General features: G+C 47.0%; 1 protein-coding gene and 1 long non-coding RNA gene across 4 annotated transcripts in view; one reads left to right on the forward strand and one right to left on the reverse strand.

The window, feature by feature from the left end:
* Nucleotides 1-4759: 4759 nt before the first annotated feature.
* Nucleotides 4760-27651, reverse strand: part of cspg4 (chondroitin sulfate proteoglycan 4) — a 46144-nt gene continuing 23252 nt past the window's right edge. The window contains exons 2-11 of one of the 2 annotated variants that reach the window (XM_011607428.2): nt 24213-24376; nt 19998-23549; nt 18690-18878; nt 18333-18608; nt 14803-14979; nt 9979-10177; nt 9731-9862; nt 8849-9009; nt 8040-8223; nt 4760-7692 (exon numbers count right to left, since the gene is read on the reverse strand). In XM_011607428.2, coding sequence (XP_011605730.2) covers nt 5813-7692; nt 8040-8223; nt 8849-9009; nt 9731-9862; nt 9979-10177; nt 14803-14979; nt 18333-18608; nt 18690-18878; nt 19998-23549; nt 24213-24376 — 6914 coding nt within the window. In that variant the 3' untranslated portion in view covers nt 4760-5812. Of the gene's footprint in view, nt 7693-8039; nt 8224-8848; nt 9010-9730; nt 9866-9978; nt 10178-14802; nt 14980-18332; nt 18609-18689; nt 18879-19997; nt 23550-24212; nt 24377-27651 lie in introns of both variants that reach the window. The other variant, XM_029842015.1, reaches the window with a different exon arrangement.
* On the forward strand, nt 9087-9843 carry LOC115251062 (uncharacterized). Of its 2 annotated transcripts, none has more exons than XR_003889620.1 (3): nt 9087-9200; nt 9318-9401; nt 9717-9843. It is a non-coding gene; the product is annotated as an uncharacterized lncRNA (long non-coding RNA). The 2 variants fall into 2 exon arrangements; XR_003889619.1 differs by having other exon boundaries at nt 9321-9401.

Below are 27651 nucleotides of genomic sequence, written 5' to 3' on the forward strand. Positions count from 1 at the left end.
TCTGGCCATAGAATCTCCCTGCGGAGACGAGGGCCGTTTCCTTGGAGTGGAGTCTGCATTCCTGGAAGGCCGTCTAATCCTGGTAAACAACATTCCTGCGTTGGGAAATGCAACAAAAGCACAAGAAATAAACTCAAATCACGCTATCACCATCTCTGCCTGCCTGTTGCCCTCTCTTACAGCCCTCCACCTGGACCCTGAAGATCGGCGCAAGCGCAGCGGCTAGCAGCTCACTTCCCTTCCAGAGATGCTAATGCCAAACTTCTAAGGGCTTCGTCGGCCATCTTGTCTCATACCACGCTGACCACAACCTCATCTCCCCCAGGAGGGGAGCAAACATCAACACTGGAAAACTACCATCAGCCAGTATAAAGTTCACAGCCAATTGTGAGCACAAGCTTTTAGCTCAGCAGCAAGGATCAAAGTTATCCAATTGCTGCTGACAAAGTCCTCCAGACCCCTTTTTTAATGCTTTCAGATGAGGCTGATCCAACTTTCTGCCGAGGAAACATCCATCACTGCACAGAAAATAGCCGACATGACATTCAACATGTCCTGTATTTGCACTGGTTGAGCCCCAGATGGTGACATGGATGAGACGTTGACGCCGGAGGGAGCAGCTGATGTGGTTAATCTGCTCACATCACGCCTTGTGCAAATGCCACAAGTCAAACAGTATACAAGGAGGGAGGCGGAGATAAAACCCCCATTGTGCTGCGGCTCTGGCTAACGCCTGTGTGTTCTCTCCTCCGTACACTTCCCTCTTTTGGTTGGAAGCGTTTGTGATCTGTGACCCAGTGTTCAGACAGAGAAGCAGTCGGCCGGCCACCCGCTCCGTAAACACGGAACTTGAGTTCAGAGGTGTCAAATGCACGATGCCAGTAAAATCACCTCCTTTTTACCAAAAGTATTTTTAACCTCAACAAAGGTCACAAAGGTCATCTGTGTGCTCTAATAACAGCAACGAGCTAAACTGTCTCTAAAACCAAAGACAATGCTCATCTCCCTGTAGGACAGGGACAGTTCCTGGACTGGCTAACACACTACCTGTCCTCCCTCACTCGGCCTACAGGGGCGCTGTGGAGCATTGTGTAACCCCTCGGTGATCCGGAGCAGCAGAATGTTCCGAGTGAGTTTCCAGAAGCTGCTGTTGGTTAAAACAACTTGCCGGTCCGGTTCTACATACCACAAAAGCCCACCTCACCCTGATGTGACCACCGTTAACCCCGCAGGAACCGCGTTGCAGATGTTGTTCTCCCCTTTTTGCCGCCAACACAACGGTGTGGTACCTTCTAAAAGCCCCACGCCATCAGCGTGTGGGGAAGTTGTCAGGTTCTCCAAGAAAACAAACCAGATCCTGTTCTGTGTTTTTCATGGATTTGTGCTTTTGAACCAACAAAGACCGGGGAGACTTCCGGCCCGGTTCGGACTCCTGGCTCCTTGTGAGGGATGAGGTGCAGTGGAGGACGGGAGGGAGGGATGAGAGTAAGGTGGGATGAAATATTAAACCAGCCGTGTTGTTCTTGGCCTGCTTTGTACTCTGTCCATTCCCACTGCAGCGTGTACACACACACACACACACACACACACAGACACACACACACACACACACACACACACACACACACACACACACACACACACACACGGGAGAGGAACAGCAGGGATTTCCATGACAATGGTGTTTCAGCCGGTGGGAGTAACAAAGCAGGGCGACCAGAGTTTTCTCACAGAGGAGGACAGACACAACGTCTGGCTCCACCCAAGGAATCAGCCGCTCCGCTGGGCCGACCACAGGCCCAGATAAGCTGCCCGAGCACTTCAAATGCAAACTGGCACCTTGGCAAATGATTAAAGGGGGACGACGACGACTTAATCAGGGGGGAAAAGGGGTTGTAAGCTCTTCATTTTAAAGTAGGTTTAAATAAATAACTGCGTTTACACGTGAAATCTATGCTCGTTAGCTAGTTGCTGATTCTGGCTGCAGTTTGAGGTGGGCAACTTAAGTAAAGTCAGACATTTTCCCAGGAAATAGCTGCCAGCTAAGACTAAAAATGCTGCTAATAAATGAAAGAGTAGAGAACCATCACGACTGTTTCCAGCCTTCTACAGTAAATCCGTCACATTAATGAGCTGCTCTCAGGCGTCTTCGCTGCTGAGTGTTTTTATCTTTTATTGCAACGTTTGGGACAAATTTCTCGCTGTTTCTCCATCAGCCTGGAGAGGTCAGAGTGGAAGAGTCACCTGCTGTGAACGTAAGTGAGGAAAACCGTTAGAAGCTCGGACCTGAGGGCTTCCGCCCGGTCCAGCTGTCCATCCGTGTCCCGCTGACTGAAAAGCCTTTTCTTCCCTCAGGACTGACAGCAACAACAGGGCTGTCCTGACCTCAACATATGGGGGCCCCATATGTTGAGGTTCACCCACAGCTGCTTCTATTAATCTCACAATCCTTCAGAACTGAGACAGAATGCTCGCGCGCTCACACAAGATCAATTTATGGTGTTTAAAAATACTTCTTTTCTTTCTCCCTTGACAATTTACATCATCGTTTCTCCTCCTTTATTCCTAAATTCAGCCCGCAATTGAGGGTGAAAACCACGAAAGCAGGTCGCTCAAGAACATCAGCGACTGTCTGAATACATTAAATCATCCTCACACACCACTGAAACGGTGCTTTTACTGGAATAAATGAACAGGAAGCCGCAGAATTAAACTCTAAGTGAAAGGCCGTCGCGGCGCGACCGAATCCGGACGCCTTCGCCGTGGCAACGGCGCAGCTCCACACAAACTGCGTCGCCGAGCTGAAAACAAAACCGGAATTTCTGCGGAAAACCGAGGCTGACTCAGCTGTGGGGTCGGTCCAGCAGCCGCGACGCTTAAATCCAGCAGGAGGAGTTTGTTTTTTAGGTCGTGACCTTTCGCGGCAAACCGGGAAACTTTACGTGAAGGTTTTAAAGGGGGAGTGCCAAAACACAGTCTCCCATTGGAGGGCATGAAGCGTCTTTATCAACACAAGCCACAACATCAGCCTGTCAGAACCTCAGGAAGGAGCTAAAGCAGTCAGGTGTGACGCTGCGCAGTCGCCGATTTCAGGCCTTTATCTTGATGGCATCTGAAAAATGCTTCCTTGGCCTCGCCTTGTCTGCTTTCGTTCCTCTTGAGGGGGTGAAAGGAGGAGCCACTTTGTTCCAAACTGTTGGATAACATCAGCTAATGAGACTCTCATCGTCTCCCACTGGACCCAACACAGCAGATGGGTCCAGTTATGAAACACTTAAACAGGAATCTGAAGCAGAAATGGACCGAGCGTCTCCACATTTCAGTTTCCGTCCAGGTTTCACAGTTAATCTGCACTTTTTGGCCCATTTTTGGGCGACTATGGCCGAGCAAGAAAACCTGCCGAGAGGAGAGGAATCAAAGAAAGCCTGTTATTCTGGAGGGGAAATAGAAAACAGGAGGATGTAAAATACGGAGAGAAACGTCTCAATGAAAGGTCTTTGACTGGAAAGAATGACGGACACAGAAGTACTTGTTAAATGCAGAAGTACAGCCGCAGAGCTCATCTGGGGTCGGTAAAGCCTCGTTTCTGCCCCCTGGCGGACAGACACGATTATAGCAACTATGGAAAAAAAAAGTTTCCTCGGGAAACAAAATCTTGTTTTCCTTTGTTGTCATAAACGACAGTAGAACACCTTGTTGCAATAATGTGTTTATTAGTACAACTGCTGAGAAAGACATTTCAGTTCCAGAACCTAAAGACTGTTCAGTACCGCTGCGAAGGGCCTTGGATATCAGACACTTAGGACCAGAGGTTTGATGATGGCGGCGAGAAAAGTGGAAAAATAAATAACGTAAATGAAACTCTGCAAAGAAATTTCAGCATTGAAACGCACAAGAGACAGAGAACACAAACATACACATCTGCACACACAACTTGTACTTCCATCTTTCCAAGGACTCTATGAGATACAGTACTAGATCCTCCGGCTCCTGATCCGTACGGTAACCATCACATCTCTGCCTGACCCCTGACCCGGAAGCCAACCCCACCAGAGCATAAAACCAACCAAACTACGTCTTCACCCCCCCACATGGACTCCTGACCTTGTGATGACCAATAAAATCTCCTTACCACACACACACACACATGAATAAATCTATGTATATATATTTATTGTGCATTTTTCTAATCATGTCGGGTTTCCAGTCTCTCTGATTTATCAACATGTTCATCAAGCTAAAAACCACTAGAGCTAAAATCAAAGATCAAGATCTTAAAATCTAACGATTCTAACGAGAGTCAGACCTGCTGGATCAACCTAAACCGGAGTCTTCCTCCTCTCAATAGTACGAAATAATACATCAACACAGAAAAAAACAATACTGCAAAGACATTATTGTATCATCAATGTGGTAGAAAATGGTTGTGAAGAATGAAAAAGACATTTACAGCAAAAATCAGGTTTTGGAAAAAGGAAATAGAATGTTTTGAGCACTGACTCACTCAGAGCGGCCTCAGCTTAAACCTGTAGAGTCACTTTTCTGCGTTCCACATTGGAAACAATCAGGACCTTCACGGGTCGGAGCACACAAAGTCGTGGATTTACAGCAATTCTTTTAGCTTCCAAAGTCAAAGATACGACTCAAATATGGATTAAACATAATCAAAAACAGCTCTTGTTATAATATAACTTCATTAGCCAGGATTAGTGTCAGGTTCTACAACAGCATCCCACTTTTTTTTATTTAGGATTCTTCGTTTCAGACTGGGAACGTCCCAGTTGGAGGTGATCTCATTCCTGGTAAACAGGGACGTGCTGGAGGCCGATCCCACTGAAATCATTCCTGTGACTTCCTGTCTGGTCTATAAACCGGGTAGTTACGTGGCCATCGCTGGGCCGCTCCAGTTAGGAATTACGAGCGCTCCTTAATAACTACGACGCCTGTGATGTCATACAGGAAGTGACCCGGAGCTAAATTCAATCAGACCTTGTGCAAACTGCTGCAGCCAGTTTCCTTCCATTTCATTCTAAACTGTCAGTATCAAACAATCTCAAACGCTACCGCGTGACATCAAACACTGGATTTCTGGATACTTAAGCATATTTGCCGTCTCCCAGAGCATCAGATGAGGGGACAGATGCCACTCTGACAGCTAGCTGTGCGCTAAAAAGCTGCAACTATCAAGCGTTTGGCCAGCCACAACAGGCTGCTTTGATGTGTACAATTAGCTTTGATGTTAAGCCAGCTGCTTCTATGCATTTTGACCGGTAGAGAAGTGGCGTCCATCTACCATCTAATGCTAAAGTAAAAGGAAAACATTAGCATGTTTTTTTTTAAAAAGAGACACTTTAGCTGAATTTAGCCCTGAGAAAAAAAAAACAAGATTAGCATAAACACGAGAAAAGAGAAGAGGCAGTTTTTCATCTTCGCTCTCACACAGTACACATTTAATCCCCAATAATCCAAAATTTTAAAAGGAAAAAACTAATAATGGCCTTCAATATCATACGGAATAAAACTGCAGACCCCCCCCCCCAAAATAAAAAAAACCCCTTTTGCAAACATGTGACATGTTTATGTCGTCCTTTGTGCCCCAGAGAGGAATGATAAAACTACAATAAATAGATTTCAGCCTCCTTCGATAAGAAACTGCCTCTTTTTTAGCCAATCAGAGTTCAGTGTTTTGCAGCCTGAGAATCCGTCCACAGTGACCGCGAGAGACGCAACTAACCAACGGAGTCTGTTAATAAAGAGGAATGATCGGAGGAGGCGAGCGCTCACGTCCCTCCCAGTCCCGTCTGGAGGGGTCTCAAACCCAGTACTGGTTCTTTTTCAAGGCCGGGTTCGTTGTCCGACAGTGCTGCAACAGCTCCGGGTCGGTGTCCTTGGAGTCCATGTTGGACATGGGGATGTTGTTCACTTGGTCCGTTTTGCGGAAGGTTTCCGAGCCGGCGACCTCTCCGTTCTTGGGCTTTGATGCCGCCGTCTGGACGTTGTGCTTGCCCGTCTTGTTTTTACGGATCAGGTAGTAGGCCACGATGGCTGCCAGCAGCAGGATGAGGAGGACCACCAGGATGGGGATGAGGATGGACCAGAGGTTGTTCTGCCGAGCTAGGTGCGGTTTCCCGTGGGGGCTGTCGCCGGGAGGGGCGGTGGTGGGTCCGTCCCATCCGGGTTGGGTCCCATCCATGTTGCCACCCCAGCGGGGTCTGCTTGGAGGGGCGCGCGTGGACCCGCCCACCTGCGGGGGGCCTTTGAACCCGTCTCTTGATGGGTCTTCAGAGGGAATTCTCAGCAGCGTGGCGGGATAGACCCCGGAGGCGTTGTAGGGGCCAGTCTGGAAGGGAAGCACGCACTCTGCTGGAGGAACTCCGTGGGCTTTGAGCAGGAAGCGGGCTTCATCCTGACCGGTGCCGTCTTGTGGATTAGAAGAGCCGTTGAGGATCTCCATGGCCACGCGTCCCTCGTCCAGGTCCTTCTGGCTGAACACGTCGACTGGCTGACCCGCGCCGGGATTTCCAGACCGCACAAAACGAGCCCCCTTTGGCTGCTGGATGACTTTGAACGTCGGCGAGGATCCGGTCTTGTTGGCCAACGCGGTTGCGTCCAGAAGCTTCTTGTCCAGCTGGACCAGAGCGCCCTGTGGTAGGAGGGGATCCTGAGCGATGCTAGCGAGAGGCTGCACGGTGATGTTGAGGACAGAGGAGACGTTGGCCGCCCGGCTGCGAGCCACGAAAGCGACGCTGTCGCGAGGCGACGTGGACTTGACGAAGCGAACGCTGACTCTTCCTTCTCTGATCTGCTTCTGCGTGAAGGCGGACGTGGGCTGCCTGTCCACCATGATCGCTGCGTACTTGGGGACACTCGTGATCTTGTAGAGGACGTCCTCCTCTTTGCCGCCCCCGGCGGTGGCCCTCAACATCTCCTCGGTCACCAGCGTCTCATCGTCGCCTTGTTTCACCTTGATTTCCGGGGCTTTCTCCAGAATCAGGGTGCGAGCCAAGACGCCGATGTGGAGCGTGTGGGGCTTCGTCTGGTGCCGCCCGTCTGACACGACGAACTCCACGAACCCGTTGGCGAGGCTGCCGTCGCTGTAGAAGCCCACCTGCCCCAGATTCACCATGTCTTGGGTGAACTCAGACACGGCTTCCATCGTGAGCGAGTGGACCAGTCGACCGTTGGTGGGCGCCTTGGTCACCTTGAAGAAGACTTCATCTGGTGGGCTGTCCTCATCCTGGGTGTTCAGATGCCTTTGGGTCAGGATGGTCACGGACCCCTGGAGAACCTCCAAGAGAACATCTGTGGTGACGATCTCGGGGGGCTCCGAGCCGCGCCGTTTGACCGAGATGTTAAAGATTTCTTCCAGGATGACAGATTCTGCGGGCGAGCTCAAAACATGGATGTCGGACTTGAGCCGCGCCTGGAAAGAGAAACTGTCGAAGGAGGCCGGCGAGTCGTCGTGGAGGTACTCCAGCCGGCCCTCGGTCACGTCTCTCTGGGTGAACCTTGGGGCGTCCCGGGGCAGATCCCGCCCCTCCACCGTCACCCGACCGTGGCCGGGAAAGCGCTTCAGCTCAAAAACCACGTCGGCATCGGAGCGCTGCTCTTCGGGGAGGCTGGCCAGGAGGTTGGAGGCGTCCAGAATGGAGACCTCGATGGCTTTTCTCTGGCCCTGCACGATTTCAAGACCTGAGCAGAAACAAAAGCAAAGGCCAGAGATGTAAATCCTGATCCGGCCCACCCCCGTCTACAGCTAATTAGGCAGAACGGTGTTGGCACGTGAGCAGAGGCAGCCGGAGCAGAAGGAAGGATGGAGTGATGGATCACTTTATCTCTCTGGACAGGCGAGGAGATGGTGCCGGACCTCAGCGCAGAGCAGAAACGTTCGTCTGGAGCTAACGCTAGTTAATGACAGAGACTAAAACCGCTGAGAAAATCTAAATAAGAATAAATATGTACAAAAACAGCCACTAAGTCTATACACTAAGTCTCCTGAACCAACAGATCACACATGACCAGAGCTTTGAGTCCTTTACCTTTGTTCTTCCACAGCTGGGACGAGACGTTGCTGTGAGCAGCATAGTAAGAGATGACGATGGGCAGGATGTGACGGACGTCCGGGGCCGGCTGGGACGACAGAGCCAGCTCTATGGAGTCCTTGGCCACCCAGAATGGTTCCTCTGGTACCTGGTGCTCGTAGTAGACCACTCCTGACTCCAGCTGTGGGCCAGGGAAAAAAACAGATGAGTTTATCTCAATTAAACCCAGAGCCTCTGTAAAGCATCTCCGTTCTGTCATGATGCTCCTTTTATGACGTTTGTCTGTGATGCTAACAGGTAAAACAACAGGAGAACGTCCGGTTGTGTTTGGCGCCGCCTGCTGGCGAAGGAGAAAATGCATTCTTTTATCCAAAAAGGAACATTACATCTTAGATTCTTAGTTTTTAAATGAACATCAAATCTACTTGCACTTGTGGTAGATAAAACAAGAGAATCATCCTGACAAACATAAGTTGTGCTTTCAGGTGCATAAAAATGTATTTTGTTTTTACTGTTCGATTATGATGAGGACAAACCTATTTTAACAGGAACCCGTTCTAACAGGAATTCAGCCCCATTCATTCATCTGGTGATGGACAAACACTTCCTAAATAAAACTCCTTTTGAAATCCAGCCTGTGTTTAATGATGAATCCGGGTTCCCCTTTTTATTTTGTCAGTAGGGTTAAAGTGAGACATAAATCTTGTGGTGGTGGTGGGGGGGGGGGAATTAAATCAACACGCCTCTAAAAGAAACACATCCGAGAAAAATGTGCTCCGAGTCCCGCACGCTGCGAAGGTAATTACCTGTGTTTGTGAGAAATGGGTAATTTCCTCATACTGGTTCTTGTCAGTGGCCAGGATGAGTCTCCCTAAACGAGGTGGGCGGATCAGCGAGTAGCTTATCTCGTTTCCATCCTCACTGGTTACAGCCCCCAGATTGGCACTTGTGATGGGCTGCCTCTTCCCTGCACACACACACACACACACACACACACACACACACACACACACAGGCGCGAGCGTGTGAAATAGTTTCACTTCTAAAAAATTTGCAGTGGTTCTTTAAGCATTCAAGCTGACATGTTAGTTCCACAGTGAAATGAGAACAGTTCAACACTCAGGATCCTGGAGCATTTTAAATCGAATGGAATATGAGGTAAGAGCTACTTTTTTTAAAACTACAAATACAGAATAAAATCCATTTAATCCAATAAATACAGTTGCTGCAGCTCTTAACCTCCCGTTCTCTCCTGCTGATTCACATGGACACCAGCAGCAGCTGCTGATGTGGGAGCTGCTGTGACCCGCTGTTGCTATGAAACGTCTGGGTGTGAGACGGTTTCCCGGGAGTTGAGAAGTATGCAGGCGTTTAAAACTAAAGTCACCTTTTTCATTTTCAACAAATAAGATGATAAGATGTCTGCTCACACTGGACCCACACAGTAACGTAAATGGGATCTCTAACCCATAACCTGATTTAATTCCTTTCGTTTTGAGGTCTAAGTATTAATATTAATATTTAATTTAAAAAGTTAGTTCAACTGCAATACTGCGTTTAAACACTAGATGGCGGGAAAGGGCCTGTTCCCATGTGTAAAATGGTGAAAAGGGCAAATTCAAGAGCTTCTTTCCAACAACATCAATAAAGTAACGGCAGTTTGTGTGTCTGAAGGATGTCTGTGCTACCTGGAAAAACCACGAGTTCCTCCTGCGTTACCATCGTGATGGTGAGAGGCCGGGCGGTCACGACAAACTGGTAAAGAGGCGTGGTGTGCTCGCCATCTGTCACAGTGAAACCGAAACCTCCAGACTTTTCACCTGCTGGAACACAAGAGTTTCTAACACATGTCGAACTGCTTTATCAGTTAAATAAAATTGCACCACTAATGTGCAACTACTCATGAGTGAGTACTGTGGCCAGGGCGGGGCCTCACCCTGGTGGATGAAGATGACCTCTCCCTTGTTGACGTGAGACTGGGTGAAGTTAAGGATGGCCTCCTCAGGTGCTTCTTTGAACGCCACCCTCCCACCGGTCAGCGCCTCGAGGTTGTAGACCAGTGCCTCCACAGGGGTGTCGGCATCCTCAGTATTTAGCATGCTGGCGGTGATGTCAGCTTCCTCCCCAGCAAGAACCTTAAATCAAAGACAAAGAGAGGGAGAAAGGGAGACGAGAAGAGTCTGAGATTACTCTGGCTGAGTTATGTTTGGAGGAATCCAATTAAAGCAGGGGTCAGGAGTTCATTGGGAAATTATTCGAACCTCTTTACGTCACACCAAATCAGTCTGAAGATGCTCAAAGGGTCCAGGGGACCTTTACAGGAGGCACACGTACAAAAAAATCCAACCAGGAGGAAAGCTATAATATTAAAGCCAACAAAAGCCCGCCGCGGCCAGAGCAACGTTTTTTAAGAAGGATAATGATCCCTCTTTGGCCGTCTAGATGCTCCTCTTATCAGAAGATGGAGCGCAGCGGCTCGGGCTGAAAGGAGCGGCCTTAATAGACTTCTAATGGTCGGCTGGCTGAAAGCAGCATTAATTGAAAGAAATGGGCCAGATCCACAGAAAGACATTCTTAAATAGTAGCAATCAGCTGGGGGAATGAAATGAGGGTGCCCTGCAGTCAGAGGCACGTATCGATCGCAGGAGCTATTCCCCGGCTGCACCTTCAGCGCTCCCTCCTTCTGGAGGCTCGCTGTGAACAGCTAGAGGCCTCCAGCGGGGAAAAAGGACAAGGAGGAGGCTGTGTTGTGGATATTAAAGCTCCAGGTATCCATCACTCAAAGCTTAAGGTGTGTGTAATGCAGTCTCCAATGAAGTGCAGCAGAGTTGCTGTAATTAACTTTCCTTCAGAATCCGCAGTGTTGACCCGGCGTGCACCTGAAATAATCTGTCTGTGGTGAGCGTAAGTGATCCCGGCAGTTCCAGGCTTTATCGCTGCTGGTTACTCATCACGTGTGCTGTATTCAAAGGGGTTTAGTGAAAAGGAAGCAGAAAAGAACAGGAGAAGATGGCGGCATCCATTATCTGTTCTCAACAATGATGCGACGCTTTAGGCTGGACTACCTTTATAATTTAGCGTATTAGCATCCTAATTACTCTGTTTATTTAAGTTTACACTGTGGGCTATAATTACAGCTTAAAGTGTCGCTATAATAATGCCTATATAAATAATACAGCGCCAGGGCATCATCACAAATACATAAATCGTTAATTAAAACAAAACTATAGCGGAGCCACGCTAGCGGCAAACACATGTACTTTTAACTAACTGCTGATGCCAGGATGCTAACAAGTGCACAATGGAAATGCTAATGTGCTCATATTTAGCTGGGATGGGAACATCAACATTTTCAGATGTTTGATGATAAGTAAAAGTGTCAGTTGGCAGGATGTGGTAGATTTAATGCGCGTGATTTAAGTCAACGCGAACCTCCGTGTTGCTCTGCAACGGTGGCACACAGCATCAGCTGGTCAGTTAGCCTTCGTTTCTGATTCCACAAGCTGATTTCCTCTTCGTTCCAAACATGTGGTGATCCATATGCCAGTATTCGATGAGAGATAAAGAAATCATCAAGTATATTTGCTTCCAAATTGCTAAAACATTAGCAGGGTCCTTTATCACAATCAGAGTAAACAGCACTTTCTTTTCATGAATATCAAAGCTAATCTCTTTTATTCCCTCAGAATAAAGGGGAATTGTACCAGTTAGGAACAGCTCTGTGAGGGAAGGTGCAGCTGCGTGGCTAAAGCTAGCACCTCCAACATGGTCGACGCAGCCAGACCTGCTTCACAGCATCCTCAGAGTCCAGAGAGCTGCGACTGTGCAGGGATGACTCAGCGGATTCTGGCGCTGCCCACCTGGTCAGATCTCACCATACAGGGGCAGAGTTGATGTTTGTGGGCAGATTCACACTTTCCGAGTGCCGCCTCTGGACGAAACTTCCAACGACTTAGTCAGAAATGCAAACATTCAAACACCGTCGGTGGTATTTCGTTTCCAATCGATACAGATTCGGATGTGTGGGAGTCAGATGTGCGCAGTCATCTCACACAAGGCTGGAATATTCCAACTTTTTCCGCCGCCTCCTGCGAGAACTTTGAAGCTGGTTTCATCTTCGGCCACACGCATCACCCCCCCCCCCCCCCCCAAAGCTGTGGTATCATGTGGAAGGCGAGACACAGACGGAGGAATGAATGAATCTTTTATGTGTGGGAGGGATGGATGATCAATTTTTAAACCCGAAGGTGTTCCAGAACAGCAATTGGAAGTTTTAGCAAAGCGGAATAAAACCGGGCGACTTGCTTGATGGAGCTGATATATAAAAGATCTTTGTTGAAGAATCACTTCACTAATATGAATAGCAGCTAATCATCGACTGATCAAACATAGAGACGCGTCACGTGTTTGGGAAATAGAGGGATTTAAACGATTTCTGCGCCATTTTCACTGGTTTCCATGACAGCAATGAGACAGAAAAGCTGCAATGACCTCGAGCGAGATTAGGAAACGGAGCACCAACACAGAGAGGAGAAAAACCCTGATTAGACGGGAAAAGGTCCCCACTTCTGATAAAAATGTGTCAATAATTCACAGACGGCCAGACTTCTGCAGCAGCTCCGGAGGTTCTGATGGTGCAGAACCCGGCCGCTGTCACTAGATGGCCACATTGACCCACCCAGCCAGTCACCAGCCAATCTGGGGCAGGTAATCTGTGCAAATAGAGGTTTATATAACAATCAGGGCTTTTAGCAATTACGAGAGGCTGCGGGTGGAAAATGACAGCGAGTTCTTAACGAAGGAGGCGCTGCTGGGACAAACGTCTCGACGGCGGACCGAGGACTCGACGGTGTCGCTGTCTGGAGTTCCGAAACCACCCAGACAAACTTGATGTTGTGTTTATTCCTCTCTGTGTACAACTGCAACGCTTCTCTAATGCCGTCTGTCTGGCGGTCCAAATATTTGGAGTCCTGGAAATGTAAGAAAGGAGGCTGAGCCGGAGCCGAGAGGCCCCAGACAGCCGGAGCAGACAGACGCAGTGTAAACACTAATGGAGAGCAGCTGCACGGACCAGGCCACATGAAATCAATGGTGAGCCGGAGCAGAGCCGGGGCAGAGCCGGAGCAGAGCCGGAGCAGAGCCGGAGCAGAGCCGGAGCAGAGCCGGAGCAGAGCCGGAGCGCGGGCTTGTTATTCATCATGTCTGATCATCTGTTCAAAAGGTCGGGACACACACGCGGGCACGCGTGCGTTTCCTGCTTTAAATCAATTCCCCAGATCGGCCGCGAGCGTGCGCGCAGACACCCGCGCGTTATCCCGCCTCCCTCGCGCCGCCAGAAACCCGCGGTCACGGCGACCATCTTGGTTTTCCAAAAATATGGGTTGCCAGGGAGACGCGGAGCCGCGGGCAGGCAGAGCAGGGCAGGGAGGGCTGAATGACAGAGTTGGGCTCCAGCTCTGCGGGCTGATTATAGCCGCCTGGTTCCGAGCGCCTGGCGCACGGTCCAAAACGCTGCACAACTTCCTTTATGGCCGGAGTAAATCAACTCAAAAGTGCGCCACAAACACTCTCAGAGACGAGTGCAGACGCCGTTAGATAAATGATGTGGGTTTATGTGGCTGCAGTGGGGGAAGTTATCTAGCGACACCACTGACGGTCACAGCGCCACAGAACACGGACGGACGGTATTTTCAAATCCCCATCAGCCTCAGCCTTGGAACCGCCGGAGTTCTGTTGGGAAACTTTGCCTTCTGGCCTCCCGACCTTCGTGGATGTTATGTACCTTGACACTTTTCAAGCCCGCCTCCCTGCTACAGGACTCCCGGTGGTTCTGTGTCCTGCCCGGCTGCAAATCGCATTCGAGAACATGATGAAGGCTTTGACCCGGCCTTCAAAGCCCGCCGTTCCCCCCATCCGCACGAGCATTCACAAAGGAAATACAGAACCGTGGACGGAATGGAGGTCTCAACCTGCAGAGCGAGAGACACAAAGGGACGCAAAGCCGGCGTCCTGGTGCAGGAAGCCCTGAGACAAGCACGGGTTTGTGCCGGGCCTGATGAAAACCTTCCAAACACACATTTCAAATATCGCTCGACGTTTGAGGCGAGCCGGCGAGACGCACCCTCGACCGGCGCCGAGCTGCAGAGATTAGCATCGCTGCCGTGGATACGAGGCCCGCCCCCTTTCTCTGTATTCCTGCTGCAAACTGCCACACCGGCAAATCCGAGAGCGCATCAGAATTCAGCAGAGAGTCGCTGACCTGGAGCGCGCAGGTGACTCACGTGACCCGCTTTCCATGCGCGGGAGCAATCCAGCCGAGAATGTGCTAATTAACCTATACTTCATGCCCCTTTATATATAAAGAATACGCGGCGGAATCGCGCTGCAGTATTAATCCTCGCAGCATGAGGTGAATTTGATTCTGTTCATACAGGATCGGCACCAGTGGAGCTGGAGAGCTCAGCAGAGGACTGGAGCTCTTTCAGAGTCTAGACCGCCTTTAAAATCTGATGCTATATGATTAAAGGCAAAGGCTTCACATCTTTGGAGACTTTAAATATTCACATCAGCCTCAGATACCAGTGGGCGGAAGTTAAATAGTGACTCGTGTCTTGTTTGATTTGCTCTTCGTTATAATTGAAAAATCACCAGCAGGAAATCAAAAAAGAGAAGCAAATACTGTTAAATTTGAAGTGCTGGTTGTTTCCTCCAGTCCCAGAGGAGCTGAGCGTGACGTGTTAAAGGAAGGGAAAAGGGCTACCTCCAGTCCCGTGTTACGCGTCAGTTTGGGCGGCTCGTCGTTGACCGGGATGACAGTCACTGAGATGGTGAAGGGGTGGCTCCGCCGTTCGATCTCATAAGCGGAGGCAGAGAGTGTGAAGCTGTCCTCCGTGCTTTCTGTGCTGTCATGCATGTAGTAGATGTGTCCAAGCTTCATCTGGAGAGGAAGAAAAAAAACCAAAAAACTCACTTGTCATTCAGCTTCATTCCAGATCAGATCTTGGGGGGTGAGAATGAAATTCTGCTTTATTTACCTCTAAAGACATTAAATCACATGTAGATATGAGCAACAGGCACGGTGGCGTTACGCACCATTAAAATCTTTCATTTCAAGAAACACAAACTCTTTAAATTCCATGTTTTCCCTCTGGTTGTTGCGCTTCCTTCATACTCATATAATTGGAATAATAAGAGTTGGTTCAGAATAATATTCAGCTGTGAAAACAGTTGTTCCTCATCTTCTCTGTCTTTTGGGAACATGATTATTTCAGCCACGGTTTGAGGATTACAAATATTTATAACAGAATGCCTGTGTTTGAAACGTGCGGGGGAAAAGTAAACAAAGAAGATTTGACGGCCGGCTGCTGTCTGCTGGGAGGTGGGAGAGGTTCAGGGGGAGCGAGCGTTAGGACCCTGGATCAGGGTTGGACCTTTGCTTGTCGTGTGGCGGCACCATTAAAGCAGCCAGCCAAGCTCCAGGATGCTCCCCTGTTCCATCATATACACCAATATTACATTTATATATCTAATTTAATTGATATTCCCGAATAGACTTTTGTAAAAATACAGGGATTTCTGCGCTAACCAAGCTAGGCTAACTGGGTTAGAGTTCAATTAGAGGGTCCCAGTTTTCTGTTCCTGTACATTACAACTGGTATTGATTCAGATGGAGGATTAAAGGAGATGGAGACGTCCACCCTGACTGGATGGAAGGTCTGTGGAAGCTCTGATTCATCCCTGGAGTTTTGAATTTTCTCTGTAAAATGGGTCTAATAACATCAGTTGGTGATAACGCGCGCTGCTATTTGCCGAAAACTTCAGGAATAAATTATTGATGCAGGAACTTTGTGAGACTTTCAAAGGGGCACAGTTGTGATGTGGTAATTACTGGATGTTTTTGGGCGCGGTCGTCAGAAACACACACTTCCGTTTACAAACTCATGATATCTTGTGTTGTTCTAAGTTGATAATGTACTAAAGGTTATATTTAGAGCTTAATGTTGGACCCAGGAAGGTCGCTGTGTGTGTGTGTGGGGGGGGGGGGGGACCAGATGCACAGTAGAATCCGTCACCCAGTGTCAGTCAGTTCGATAGAAAACAGCACCTGTAGCCTCAGAGACACGTGACCTTTACGTAAAAAAGAAGGTTCTTTTCTTGATTCCTGCTCTTGTATTCTGATCTGCCAGCGCGGTCGACTTATATTAGCTTTATTTATCCGGGGCCATGTCAGGGCAGATTAAGGGACGTAGAGCAGGCATGAGCCTTTATCATTAAATGCAGTGTGCTCTCCAGAGTCCTCTGCAACGAAGACAGACTGAACTTTGTTGAGAAAAAAATCTGCCTCTGCTCATTACTGCAGTACCCCCCCCCCCCCCCATCAATGTGGAATAACGATCAAAACAGAGCCTGGTGGAAAACTAAACAATAGGCAGTTCCTGGATGTGTGGTCTGTGATCTTCAGGCTCTGTGACGAGCTGCTTCTGCTCCATATTCTCATCTTGGGTTCAACAGACATCGTTGTTCTGCTACTCTAGTGGAAGAGCGTCCAAAATAACAGTCTCAAAATGGCAGCAGTGACCTGCAAACTAAAAATATTGTGCATATTGAGAAAAGTAGTGACTAAGATAGGCTCTTCTATCTTCATCCCTCCTCCACAGAACGCTGAGGAATCCAACGGCACATGTAGTCACGTTCACATGGTGGTGAGCAGAGTTCTGACTCCATCCTCCCCCTCATGTAGAACATGTTGCCAGACTGGATGATTTAAATTAGAATTACAATGTGGCTTCAATAATCCACAGGTTATTTTCCCTGTGTTTAAAAATAAAACAAATGCCAGTTCTGATTATATGTTGCCATAGCGGCGAATGATAATGTTGAGTTTTGCCTCCCCACCTCCACCATCATCACTGCTTCATTGGAGCAACACAAGAGGAGCTCTGAGAGGCAGCATAAGTTAGACAGCACACACACACAAGCGCGCACACACACACAAAAGGCGGGGAACTGTTCTGTGCGCTCACACATTATTACAGGCCTGTATCAGGCCAGTTTATTTTGGCCTCAGGCGGTCAGGGGCATCGTCAATTTTTCCACAATAGTTCAGCAAAGTAGAGGGAGGCTGCGTCTGAGCAGCACTAAAAGTAGGAACTGTAAGTGTTTCAGTAGCTCTGCTAAACTCTGTGGTCTTTTCAGGATGTATAAGGAGTTTCCATCCGTAACTACTGCATTTTTAATACTTTCCTGAAGCTACTGCCTCACAGCACACAGCTGCAGCAGCCTCCATGTTCTGCCTCCTCGCTATATTTGGTACAATCCAACCAAACCCAAACGGCCGGGAGTTCTCTCAGGACAGCGGAACATTAATGCTGCATTACTGCTTGACCAAAAAAAAACATGATCAAGACTAATATTCTTACAAGCTGTTAAAACCAGATTAAATATGGCTAATTGTCTGAGCTCCTTTCCAAGTGTTGAGTATCAACTACTGAAATAAAAATGTTTTCTAATGGTTTGGGTGCAGAAACAGCACAGAAACTACCCGGAAATAGGAATATGTGACACATCAATGTGCTAATAACCAACTAATAGAGCCATTTCAACTTAGTCCTCCCTGAATAAAATTAGAATTACAATATTAGATAAAATGTCTGCACTAATAGCTTCATATTACATTTGTTGTGAATCAAATTAGACCTGTTGACAGTGTTGCTCAACTGGCTGTAAATGTGAAGTTGCTCCTGCAAATTGTCCAGTGTGTATTTATAGTAACTGAGTGTAGAGATGGAATCAGCTGAATTTAAAGTTGTGAGGATACAAATTGCCGTCACGGTTTACTAAACCCAAAGCAACTGAGGGTGCAGGAGATCCGGAGATCCGCGCTTAAGGTTTTGCAATCAAGTATTTTACACGTGGCATAAGTGAGGTTCTCATGTTTTCTCTGGAGCTCTGAATGCTGCTGATATTTCCTGACAAATTCTAGTCGGGTTGGAGCTGCTGAGTTCTGAGGATTTCTCCAGGAGAGCCAGAGGCAGAGGTGCTCCTTCTTGATTATTAAACGCCTGGAGTCACATCACATTCCCGTCACTCTTATTTTTACATAAAAGGTAGATTTATATCATGTCTTGCTTTTAAGTTCGCGCAGAGGTGAAACCCAGATCACCAACACGTGGTCTAAAGATCTCCTAATGGCACCTTCTGAGTGGAGCTGTAATGTAGATTAGTTTACCCCATGAAGAGCTGCTCAAGGGTCAGAGGGAGAAAGTGAACAGAAGCGATATCACGACCTACCTCCTCCCATGTGAAATAAGTCAGTTCATCTCCGTTCAGGTAGCGGATGTCTCCGTGTTGTGGGGATTCTTCCACAAAGAACTCAATGTTGGCTGAGCTGTAGAAGGGATGCGAGATATTAATTATCTCGGCATTAATTGGCCTGGAAAGTCCTTCCTTCACGCTGAAATTGAAGGCCTGGACGGGGATGAGCCGGGGCACGATGTCCACAGAAATGTGCAGGTTCTCCACGGTGGTAAAACCATTACTGACGTCCACAGTGAAGACATCTCTGCCCTGGAAAAAGACAGAGGAAATGATCGACCTTGCGCCTCTGTACTAGAGTGAATGTCTGATTTGAATCCAACAGAACAAAACCTGGACGAACGCAGACACGTAAAGAATGCGGCCCTGGTTGATGTCCTCCTGGGTGAAGGAGTGGATGTAGTCGAGGACAGGAGAGGCCGATGCGTCTGAACTGTTGGTCAGTTTGACCACATGACCATGGGACGGAGGGCTCTTAATGGTGAACACCATTTCCGTAGGCAGAATATCAGGCTGCTCCACCTGAATTAGGAACGAAGCTACAGTTAAGAGTTGCGTTCATTAATGGTGCAGTGTGCTAAACATCCCCCTCATTAACTTTTTAGATTGTGGGCTGTCTAAGTGGCTTGAGTCATCCTGTGTACCTCCAAACTCACATCAAATCCCTTGTTTTTTCTGCATTGTAGCGGAGTTATTCTCTTCCCACAGTACTACATTATTAAATGGAGAAACTGTCAAAAATAGCAGATGGTTGCGCAACCAGTTCCAATGACACTCGGTGGAGCAAATAAGATAAAACTTCAGAAAAGCACTCTGTCAGTGTTGGATTTGTTCAGGACAGCTGACAAAATCCATCCATGATTTCTGAGAGTGCTGCACTTTCCAAATATGGCCACCTAACTTTGAATAGATTTGTTAAATTCAACACCTGAGTGCCTTTTGTAATATCTCAGAGGTATTCAGCACTAAAAAATGAAACCCCGGCGAATGTTCTAAGCCCCGTCAACACTTTAGCTCTTCTAAGGGTCATTTTATCAAGGTTTTATTTGTTGCATATTTCAGCAGTGCGTGTTTTTGTTGTTATCCTTAAAAATGGATGAACCGTAGCGAAATTAAAGTTTTAACAAAAGAAGACTTTTTGGAAAAAAAAAATGTTCCGCATGCTCGGACGATTTAAACCTCTTTAATTGCATCCGAGATTAAATGAAGGCAGGCTCATCTTTGAAATTACACTGGGCTTGACATCCTAAGGGGGTGCTTAGTGCTGTTTTCGACACTTAATAGACTGTAATTTAGTACATAAACTAAATTAAAAGCAGCAACGTTGCGGGCCACATTGCCCTGTTCGTGTTGCTGTAAAGCAGATCAGAGACAATGTTATGAAACGCCTCATTAGGGAATCAGGTCGTGTTTTGTCACGAACAAAGTGACAAAAATCAATCATTAACATTTTCTCACGGCCAGGATGTCCAATAATCTTGGAGCTTGGTGAGGCTGTATGTTCCTCGCAGCTTTGCTTGACCATGTCAATAAAGTTTCACATTTTTCAAGATGCTTTGTTTGCACTATACATACCATCACACAGAAATGATAAATGTAAAGCTCTACGGATTCATACAGTATATTTAGAGTACATATTACCTTGAGGTTGTCCTGGCTGATAATGGTGTGCTCTCCCTCATAGGAAATGATGACCTCATTGGTCATGACCTCAGGCTCAGACAGGTAGGCTCGCTTGAAGATTTTAATCCTGAATGTACCCTCTTCGGAATGTCCCCCTGCTGTTAGGGTGAAGCTGAAGGAGTCCTTGGACCTCAAACTCTCGTAATTGTGTTCGTACGATACGACTCCTTTTTTCAGATCCTCCTGGGTGAACTCTGAAGCCTCGATGCCGCTCACGATGATCCGTCCGTCGCTCGGTGGGGACGTAACCAGGAACCTGATCTCCCCGTCATCTCTGATGTCCATGTTGGTGTCGGCGCTCAGCAGGGTGGTGTTCAGGGTCTTGGTGCTTCCGTGGTCAATGACAATTATGGTGTTGTTTACTACGTGCAGGTAGGGCTCGCCGGCCTGGATCTGAAGCAGCGCAGTGGTCTTGTGGAAACCGTCGGACACCTGCAGCGGAAAGCGCTCCTTGTCTGCTCCGTGGTGAACGAAGAGAACATTCTTACTGCGCAGGTCGGCTTGTGTGAAACGGAAAAGGGACTGCGATGGATTAGACGTAGAGACGATATTGCCTGAGAGGATCCCTTCGCGGGCGTAGACAATCTGGGAGTCGTTGAATCCCGAGTCATCATCTTTAAACCTAATGACATCAGTTGTTAGCAGACGCTGGCCGTAGCGCACCACATTGAAGACCTTATCCACGACTCTGAAAGGTATATGCTCATTCTTGGACTGGATGGAAACTCTGAAAACTCCGCTGATGATTTCGTCATTGCCTGAGTCTGTGCTTTGATCAAAAACTGAAAAGTGGAATTCATCGCTGCTGGACTTGGAACCGTCATGCTTGTAAATCAGCCTGTTGCGTTGCAGGTCCTCATTGCTGAATACTCTTATTGCCCCCTCAAACCTGGGCTGACCTGGAGGGGAATCTCTTATCAGGTGGCCAAATTTTGGCTGTTGTGCGATTTGGTACACATAGTCTATAGAGTCTGGGGACTCAAGCCAAAGATAGTCTTTGTTTAGTGTGTGTTCACCACCCTGTAAAACAACTAATATTTCATTGGTCAGAACAGGACCAGCTGAGCTGGCGAGGATGTTCACGGGGAAGGTGTATAGAGGGGAGTATTGCTCATCGGCAAAGACCCGAAACTGGAACTGGTCCGTACTGTCCACTGCTCTTTTAACACGCACCCTGTAGCTCACAGTACCGTCCAAAAGGTCCTTTTGAGTAAAGATGTCACCCTCAGTCAACTCTTTGTTCAACAATATTAGACTACCGAGTTTTGGAGGGTTCATAAGGATGTATTTTACAGACTGTGGATCTGGGTTTTTCCCACGTACTTCAGCTTGAAGCTCCGTCAATCCAATTGTTTGTTCTTCGTCATCTTGTATCTCTAGTGCAACCAGATTGGAAACTTTAACTGGAGCAGGGATTATTTTCACTAAGAAGGTGTTGTTCCAAAGAGTGAACTGCCCCAGATGGATGTCAAACTGAATCATGTCGGCCAGAACATCCTCCTGGTCACTGGAGTCTGTGCTGACGTACCTGAGCCGACCTCGCTCCAGGTCAGACTGATGGAACATTGTGACCTGCTTGTACATTCCACTGCTTGTCATTTTCTGGAGTTCTCCGTATTGCAGAGGTTGGGTGATGTTATACACAAGGTCTCCATTACGGGGGCGAGCAAGGGCTGCCAGATTCTGAATACTTATGGACGTGTTGCTTCCTTGAGCCAGGGCAAGGCCATTGTTGATGACAATAGTTATGTGTGGTGGTGTCACAGACAACTTCAGAGTAGTTGAATGGCTTAGAGACTGACCATCAGAGACTTTTAAGGTAATTGCATTCGGAGTACCACCTCTGTGAACAAAATAAATACTTCCATCATTCAGATCCCTGCAGCTAAACTCTGAGATTCTTCTTCCTGGCTGTTTGTCATTTTCAAAGTAACCAACGTCTATTAGGAGCTCTGAGGTTACAGTCACTTCTAATTGATCGCAACGTGTGTCTGAATCTGTAATTTTAATAATGTTGGGAATTAAGAGAGTCCTGCCATTTTCTGTGATCATGATTTCGTCTCCACCAAGTTGTGGCACGTCATTAAGAGGGACAATTTCCACTGGAAGGACATACTCCCGAGGAGCTTTTAGACATTCTGGAAGATAGCTGTTTGTGTGAACGGCAACCTCTAACCTGATTTGATCCGGATGCCTCTCGTTTCCATCATGCATGTACTTAATTTTGTTATTGGCAATGTCGAGAAGAGTAAACTTTTGTGTGTGTTTTGTGGGGACTTCTATATCAACTAAGCCGTACCAGGGTTCGTTCTCCAGGCTGAAAACAATCTCTGACTGATGCACTCCCGCAGCACCCAGGTCGAACGTAGGCTTTAGGTGGCTGACGTCCAGGAGCATTTCTCCACCTTCAGTCACCAATAATGGGGTGACGTCAAGTAGCTTTTTTACATTTCTGAACTCCTCTGGAGTTTCATCTGTTGGGTAGCAATGCTGCTCATTAAGGTCAATGTCAACATATCGGATATGAACGGGTGGAGAAGTTGTGGTGCTGTCTACGTCATCGTAACTCGAGTAGTCATAGTCTTCTCCTTCGCATTTAACATGAACATCTTTGGTCACCAAAGCATCCTGCAGGCTTCTGTGCTTCTGATTGACTTTGATTTCACCCAAGCAACCAATAAAGGACTCGGTCGTCATTTCCTCTTCTATACGATCTAAAGGGCCACTGTCACGAAATACTTCCTTCATTTTACCTTGGATGCCTCCCATATACAAATTCCCAACCAGATCAAATGTTTGTGAGGGGTCAAGAGGGAGGGAGGCAGACTGGCTGTCAACATTAATGGCAAAAGTATCTTGACGGATTTGGACCACAACTCTGTGCCACTGATCATCGTCCAGCTGAACCTGGACATTGTCCAACACCTCCACGCCATTGCCGAGGTCCACCATGCCTTTGAGGTATCCTTTCACAATACCAATAGCAAAGAAGTCAGTGTCCCGGCCTGGATGGAAAACAAGCAGAGAATCTTCAATGGTGGTTTTCATGAGGAACTCTAAAGCCCTTGGAGCATCGCTTGCACCGCTCCAGGTTGAGAAGGATACAAAGGAATCAGGAGTGCTGAAACTTGTCGCCTCCCCGTCACTTGCTTGGAACTCACTGCTGCATGATTCCTTTGTGTCATGGCACTGTCGGAAGGCTGTCCTGAGAATATCAAACTGATGGGATTCAAATCTGACCTCACTCATGCAGCCACGGAAAGGAGGAATGGCATTACTGAGGTATGGAGTGTCCAGAGCTCCAGTTCCTCCAAGCCAAATACCCTGGTCAATGTTGAGCTCCTCCCCATCATCAGTCACAGGAACATATGTTGGGTAGAGCTCATCAATTGTCATGGTGAGTTGACCATCTTGCAGCGTGAGTGATATCTGGTGATCCAATAGGTTGTTCAGCTGGACTACTTGGGATGAGGACAGTGTTACCTCCCCAGACCCCATGTTCATTCGTGCCTATGGATAAATATACACAGCATACATATTATAAATTCATTTCACAGAGTTTTACAGTTTCATTTCATTTTCAGTTCTATGTTTGTTGACAAAAACCATTAAAGACTGAAGATTTGGGAGAGTTTGTACTGTTAAGCCACTGTGCTTAAACCAAATTTGCACTGGGATTCTTACAAATGCATAGAAAAAATTATTGCACTGAACTATTTTACTTTTCGTACATAGGGAAAAGGATTGCAATTACCCGTTGAAGATAAAGAGACACATGCTGCGGTTCCAAAGGCAGGTATAAATATGAGAAAATATTCATTGTGGCAGCAAATTTGATGACCATTCTAATCTAAGATGACATAGTCCTCAGTCCAGTTAGACGATAAGAGATTGCAGGCACAAAAACCTAATCAATTTAGCCTATTTTCAGGCGCCATTGAATTATTCCACATGTATGTCCCTATGGTAACACAACCTCTCTTAGGAGATCTTTGTATGGCAGACCTCTGCTGCATTTTTTAACAACCAATTCCAGATTTCATTTTCAATTTTTATGTATTAAGAATGGTTGTCAGTGTCTATGAATACATCTAACTGGCAGGGCGGATTTCCATTTTGATCTTCTTTGCTGCACCTATTTTACTATATATATTTTATTTCTTTTTTATGTACCTCAACTCTTCCATTCTGGAGCTCAAGGAACAGGTAATCTTCCATTCCTGCAGCCAGAAACAGCAGCCCACTTCGTCGGCTTGTTTTGATCTGAAGTGACAACTGGAAGGTGGAGACATCTTGGAAGGCTTGTATGGTGCAGAAGCTGTCACCAAAGTAGGATTCTGAGGAGAAAAAGAAGGATGCATTGTATTAGCCTTTAATAATAATAGTATATACCATGTGTGCAGCTTTTTTTGCTATTTCATTGACTGGGGAAGCAAATTATAGAAGCTTAAAAAATTGCTTTAACAATATCTAATTTTCTATGTAACAGCAAAATAAATCCAGTTGGATAACCCACACATGCAAACACACGGCCAGATATTCATTCTACTACTGCTGAATGTTGAATCTCTGAAATGGTAGTAATCATCTCAGAGTTACCAGTAACCAGTGTTAATTTTCTCCAGTCTCACATTTCAGCATGCTCTGTGGTTGATCTCTGTATTATCAGGTGTTCACCAGCTGCTCCGGGCTGCAGAGGAGATCCTCTGGCCTCAAAAGGATTCTCTCACCGAGAGATCAGTCATTACCCTGTGGAGGTTTTCAGGGCACATGAGTTGTGGGATGCCCAATTTCCCAGGCTTGAGTTGTCTCGTATCCAGAGAAATGCAAATTCGACCACCTGCCTCGGACGGCTCTACACAGCCCTCGACAAAATGTAAACCCTAGAGGAACTCAATTATTTTCCAGTGTACATGTTCAGAAATTAAACTGGACTACTTCCAGGAATAACTTCTATTATATGGGTTTTCCATGATCTTAGCCAAAAGATATGGGGGGGGGGGGGGGGGTTTCCATTAGCCGGCCCTTTGCCCTCATAGAGGTTGCAGTTCGGAGATTAGGAAGGCAGCCATTGGAATATTTGGAATATCAGTGAGAGAGAGAGAGAGAGAGAGAGAGGGAGGGAGGGAGAGGGAGAGAGAGAGAGGGGGAGAGAGAGAGAGAGAGAGAGAGGGAGGGAGGGGAGGGAGGGAGAGAGAGAGAGAGAGAGAGAGAGAGAGAGAGAGAGAGAGAGAGAGAGAGAGAGAGAGAGAGAGAGAGAGAGAGAGAGAGAGAGAGAGAGAGAGAGAGAGAGAGAGAGAGAGAGAGAGAGAGAGAGAGAGAGAGAGAGAGAGAGAGAGAGAGAGAGAGAGAGAGAGAGAGATAGTTGTGGTAAAGTTAGAACATTACTCTGACATCATGGGGACCAAAGTATCCCTCTCAGAATCAACAGTAACGTCTAGAGCACGCACTTCATGCCATGAATCAAGAAATCTCATAAAATAACTTTGCAGACACGACTGAGTCATAAAAAGAGGAAGTGCAAATACTGCGCTAAACATTCGCATTCATAACTATAAATGGAAAAGCATTTTGGCCTGGTTGATGGTGTCCTGGGGAGGGTGGATCTCTGTCGGAACGTGTGCCCTTAAAGGGCACCTTCACACACTTCTTTTAAACACTGGAGGGTCACGTTCACCCCAAAGATGAAGGATGCAAACAGAACCACGGTCCAAGGCAATCCTTTTCTTATGGTACCGAGTATAAAAAACAAAGCTTTTCTGGATTCTTACTAAGAGCCGTTTTGCTTTTGGCTCTGGTGTCATGCTGTCATAAACAATGCCAGTGATGAACGGTCTCAGCTCAGGGCCGATTCGCAGACTATTGATTACACGCTGCAGCACAGCTCTGCTCTCTCGCAGCCAGAAAGACACCATGTTAGTGGCTTTTTAAAAGCAATCCAAAATAAACCGCATCAACTGAAATAAATTGACAAATGCTGAAGCAACAAGCCTTTTGTTTGGTGCAAACAAAAATGTGAACACCATTTGTGCTGAATGGAAATTTTTTGTGAAATTGTTTTCCAAATGTCACTTTTCTGGGGATGTTAGAGGCTATCACCGCTGAGGGCTTGAGGTGCAACTAAGGTAGGCCAGATTACAATACAGTACTAATTGCACAGGAGCTTCAAGGCTGAAAGTGAAAAATGAGCGGACTGAATCTTTTCTCACTGGCAATTGCATTAACAAAGAAAATTGCAATGAGCTCCGTGGTTCTTAAACCCGAGCTTTTGTTGGATTGTTCATTGAGCATGGGGATAAAAAGCTGAAGGAGTAAGAGATGCCAAGACAATTCTGCCTGGGGATTTTCTGGTTCAGATTTGCTGCTGTTGCCTTCAGGAGAAAAGGAACACATTTCCTAATGACACACACACACACACACACACACACACACACACACACACACACACACACACACACACACACACACACACACACACACACACACACACACACACACACACACACACACACACACACACACACACACACACACACACACACACACACACACACACACACTAGTCTCCACAGTGTACCTGGACCTGGAATTCATTAGTTCCCCAGCTAAGCTGTGTAAAGCTCAGACAGATAATAGGCTTCATGTAGCAAAAGCACATTTTCAATATGCTATCTGGTTAAATGCTCTGCTCTGTGACATTTCTTTTGTGCTGTGTGCCTTTGCTTGCGACAAAAAAGAGAGACTGGAGCCTTTGAGGACGGATAAAACAAAAAGATTAAAAATATCATGTTTGCCACTACAACACAACGCTCTCCTCACACTGCAGGGACTTTAAGCTGGCTGAAGATGGGCTACAACACGGATAATTTCGCTGATGAGCCATCAAGAGCACAGACTTGAGTTAAGAGACTCCTGCCACACCTAATGCCAGGCTGGGGTTCTCACAACTCAATAGGACAGTCCCTGATCCCCTTTAGACATACCAGACTCCTGCTCACACTACTTTTTTTTGTGCCAAGCAGAATCCTGGTCCCAGGCCAATGCAGATGGCTAGAATTTGATGACTGACTTCATTTGTATTCATGCTGCTCCAAAGGAACGGACTCTTCCTCTCTTTCACACTCAGAATGAACTACCCTGTTGTGTTTCCCTGCCTTTCCTCCTCCTAATCTTCCCCACCCTCTCTTCATCCAGCCCTGGAAACACATGACCTGGAAAGCTGGATGCACCGATCACGAGTGCATGAAGACTGAAGACACTCAGTTGACGCTGTGTCCCGTGTCTCGTCTATGTCGACGAATCAGATTCATATTTAATGTGACTAAAGATCCATAGATATGATAATATGGGGTTCACTGAATGTCTGGTACAAAACAACTGTCTTGATGTGGTTTGAAAAACTATCTTTTTAACTTTTATCCGTGAGTTAAAGGAAGCTGTCCGCAAATCCAATAATTTGATGTGTCTGGTTGAAAAGAGAAAGTCATACAACACTGTTGCCCTGGCAACTCTGTCTGAAATCCAAACAAATCAGCTCTATAACTCCTGGTTAAACCGTGGTTTGCTTGACTAAACAGTGGTAATGCCCGTCATTTGTTTCTATTGCTGTTGT

Source organism: Takifugu rubripes, chromosome 9 (genome assembly GCF_901000725.2).
Source record: "Takifugu rubripes chromosome 9, fTakRub1.2, whole genome shotgun sequence".
NCBI classification, from domain to species: Eukaryota; Metazoa; Chordata; class Actinopteri; order Tetraodontiformes; family Tetraodontidae; genus Takifugu; species Takifugu rubripes.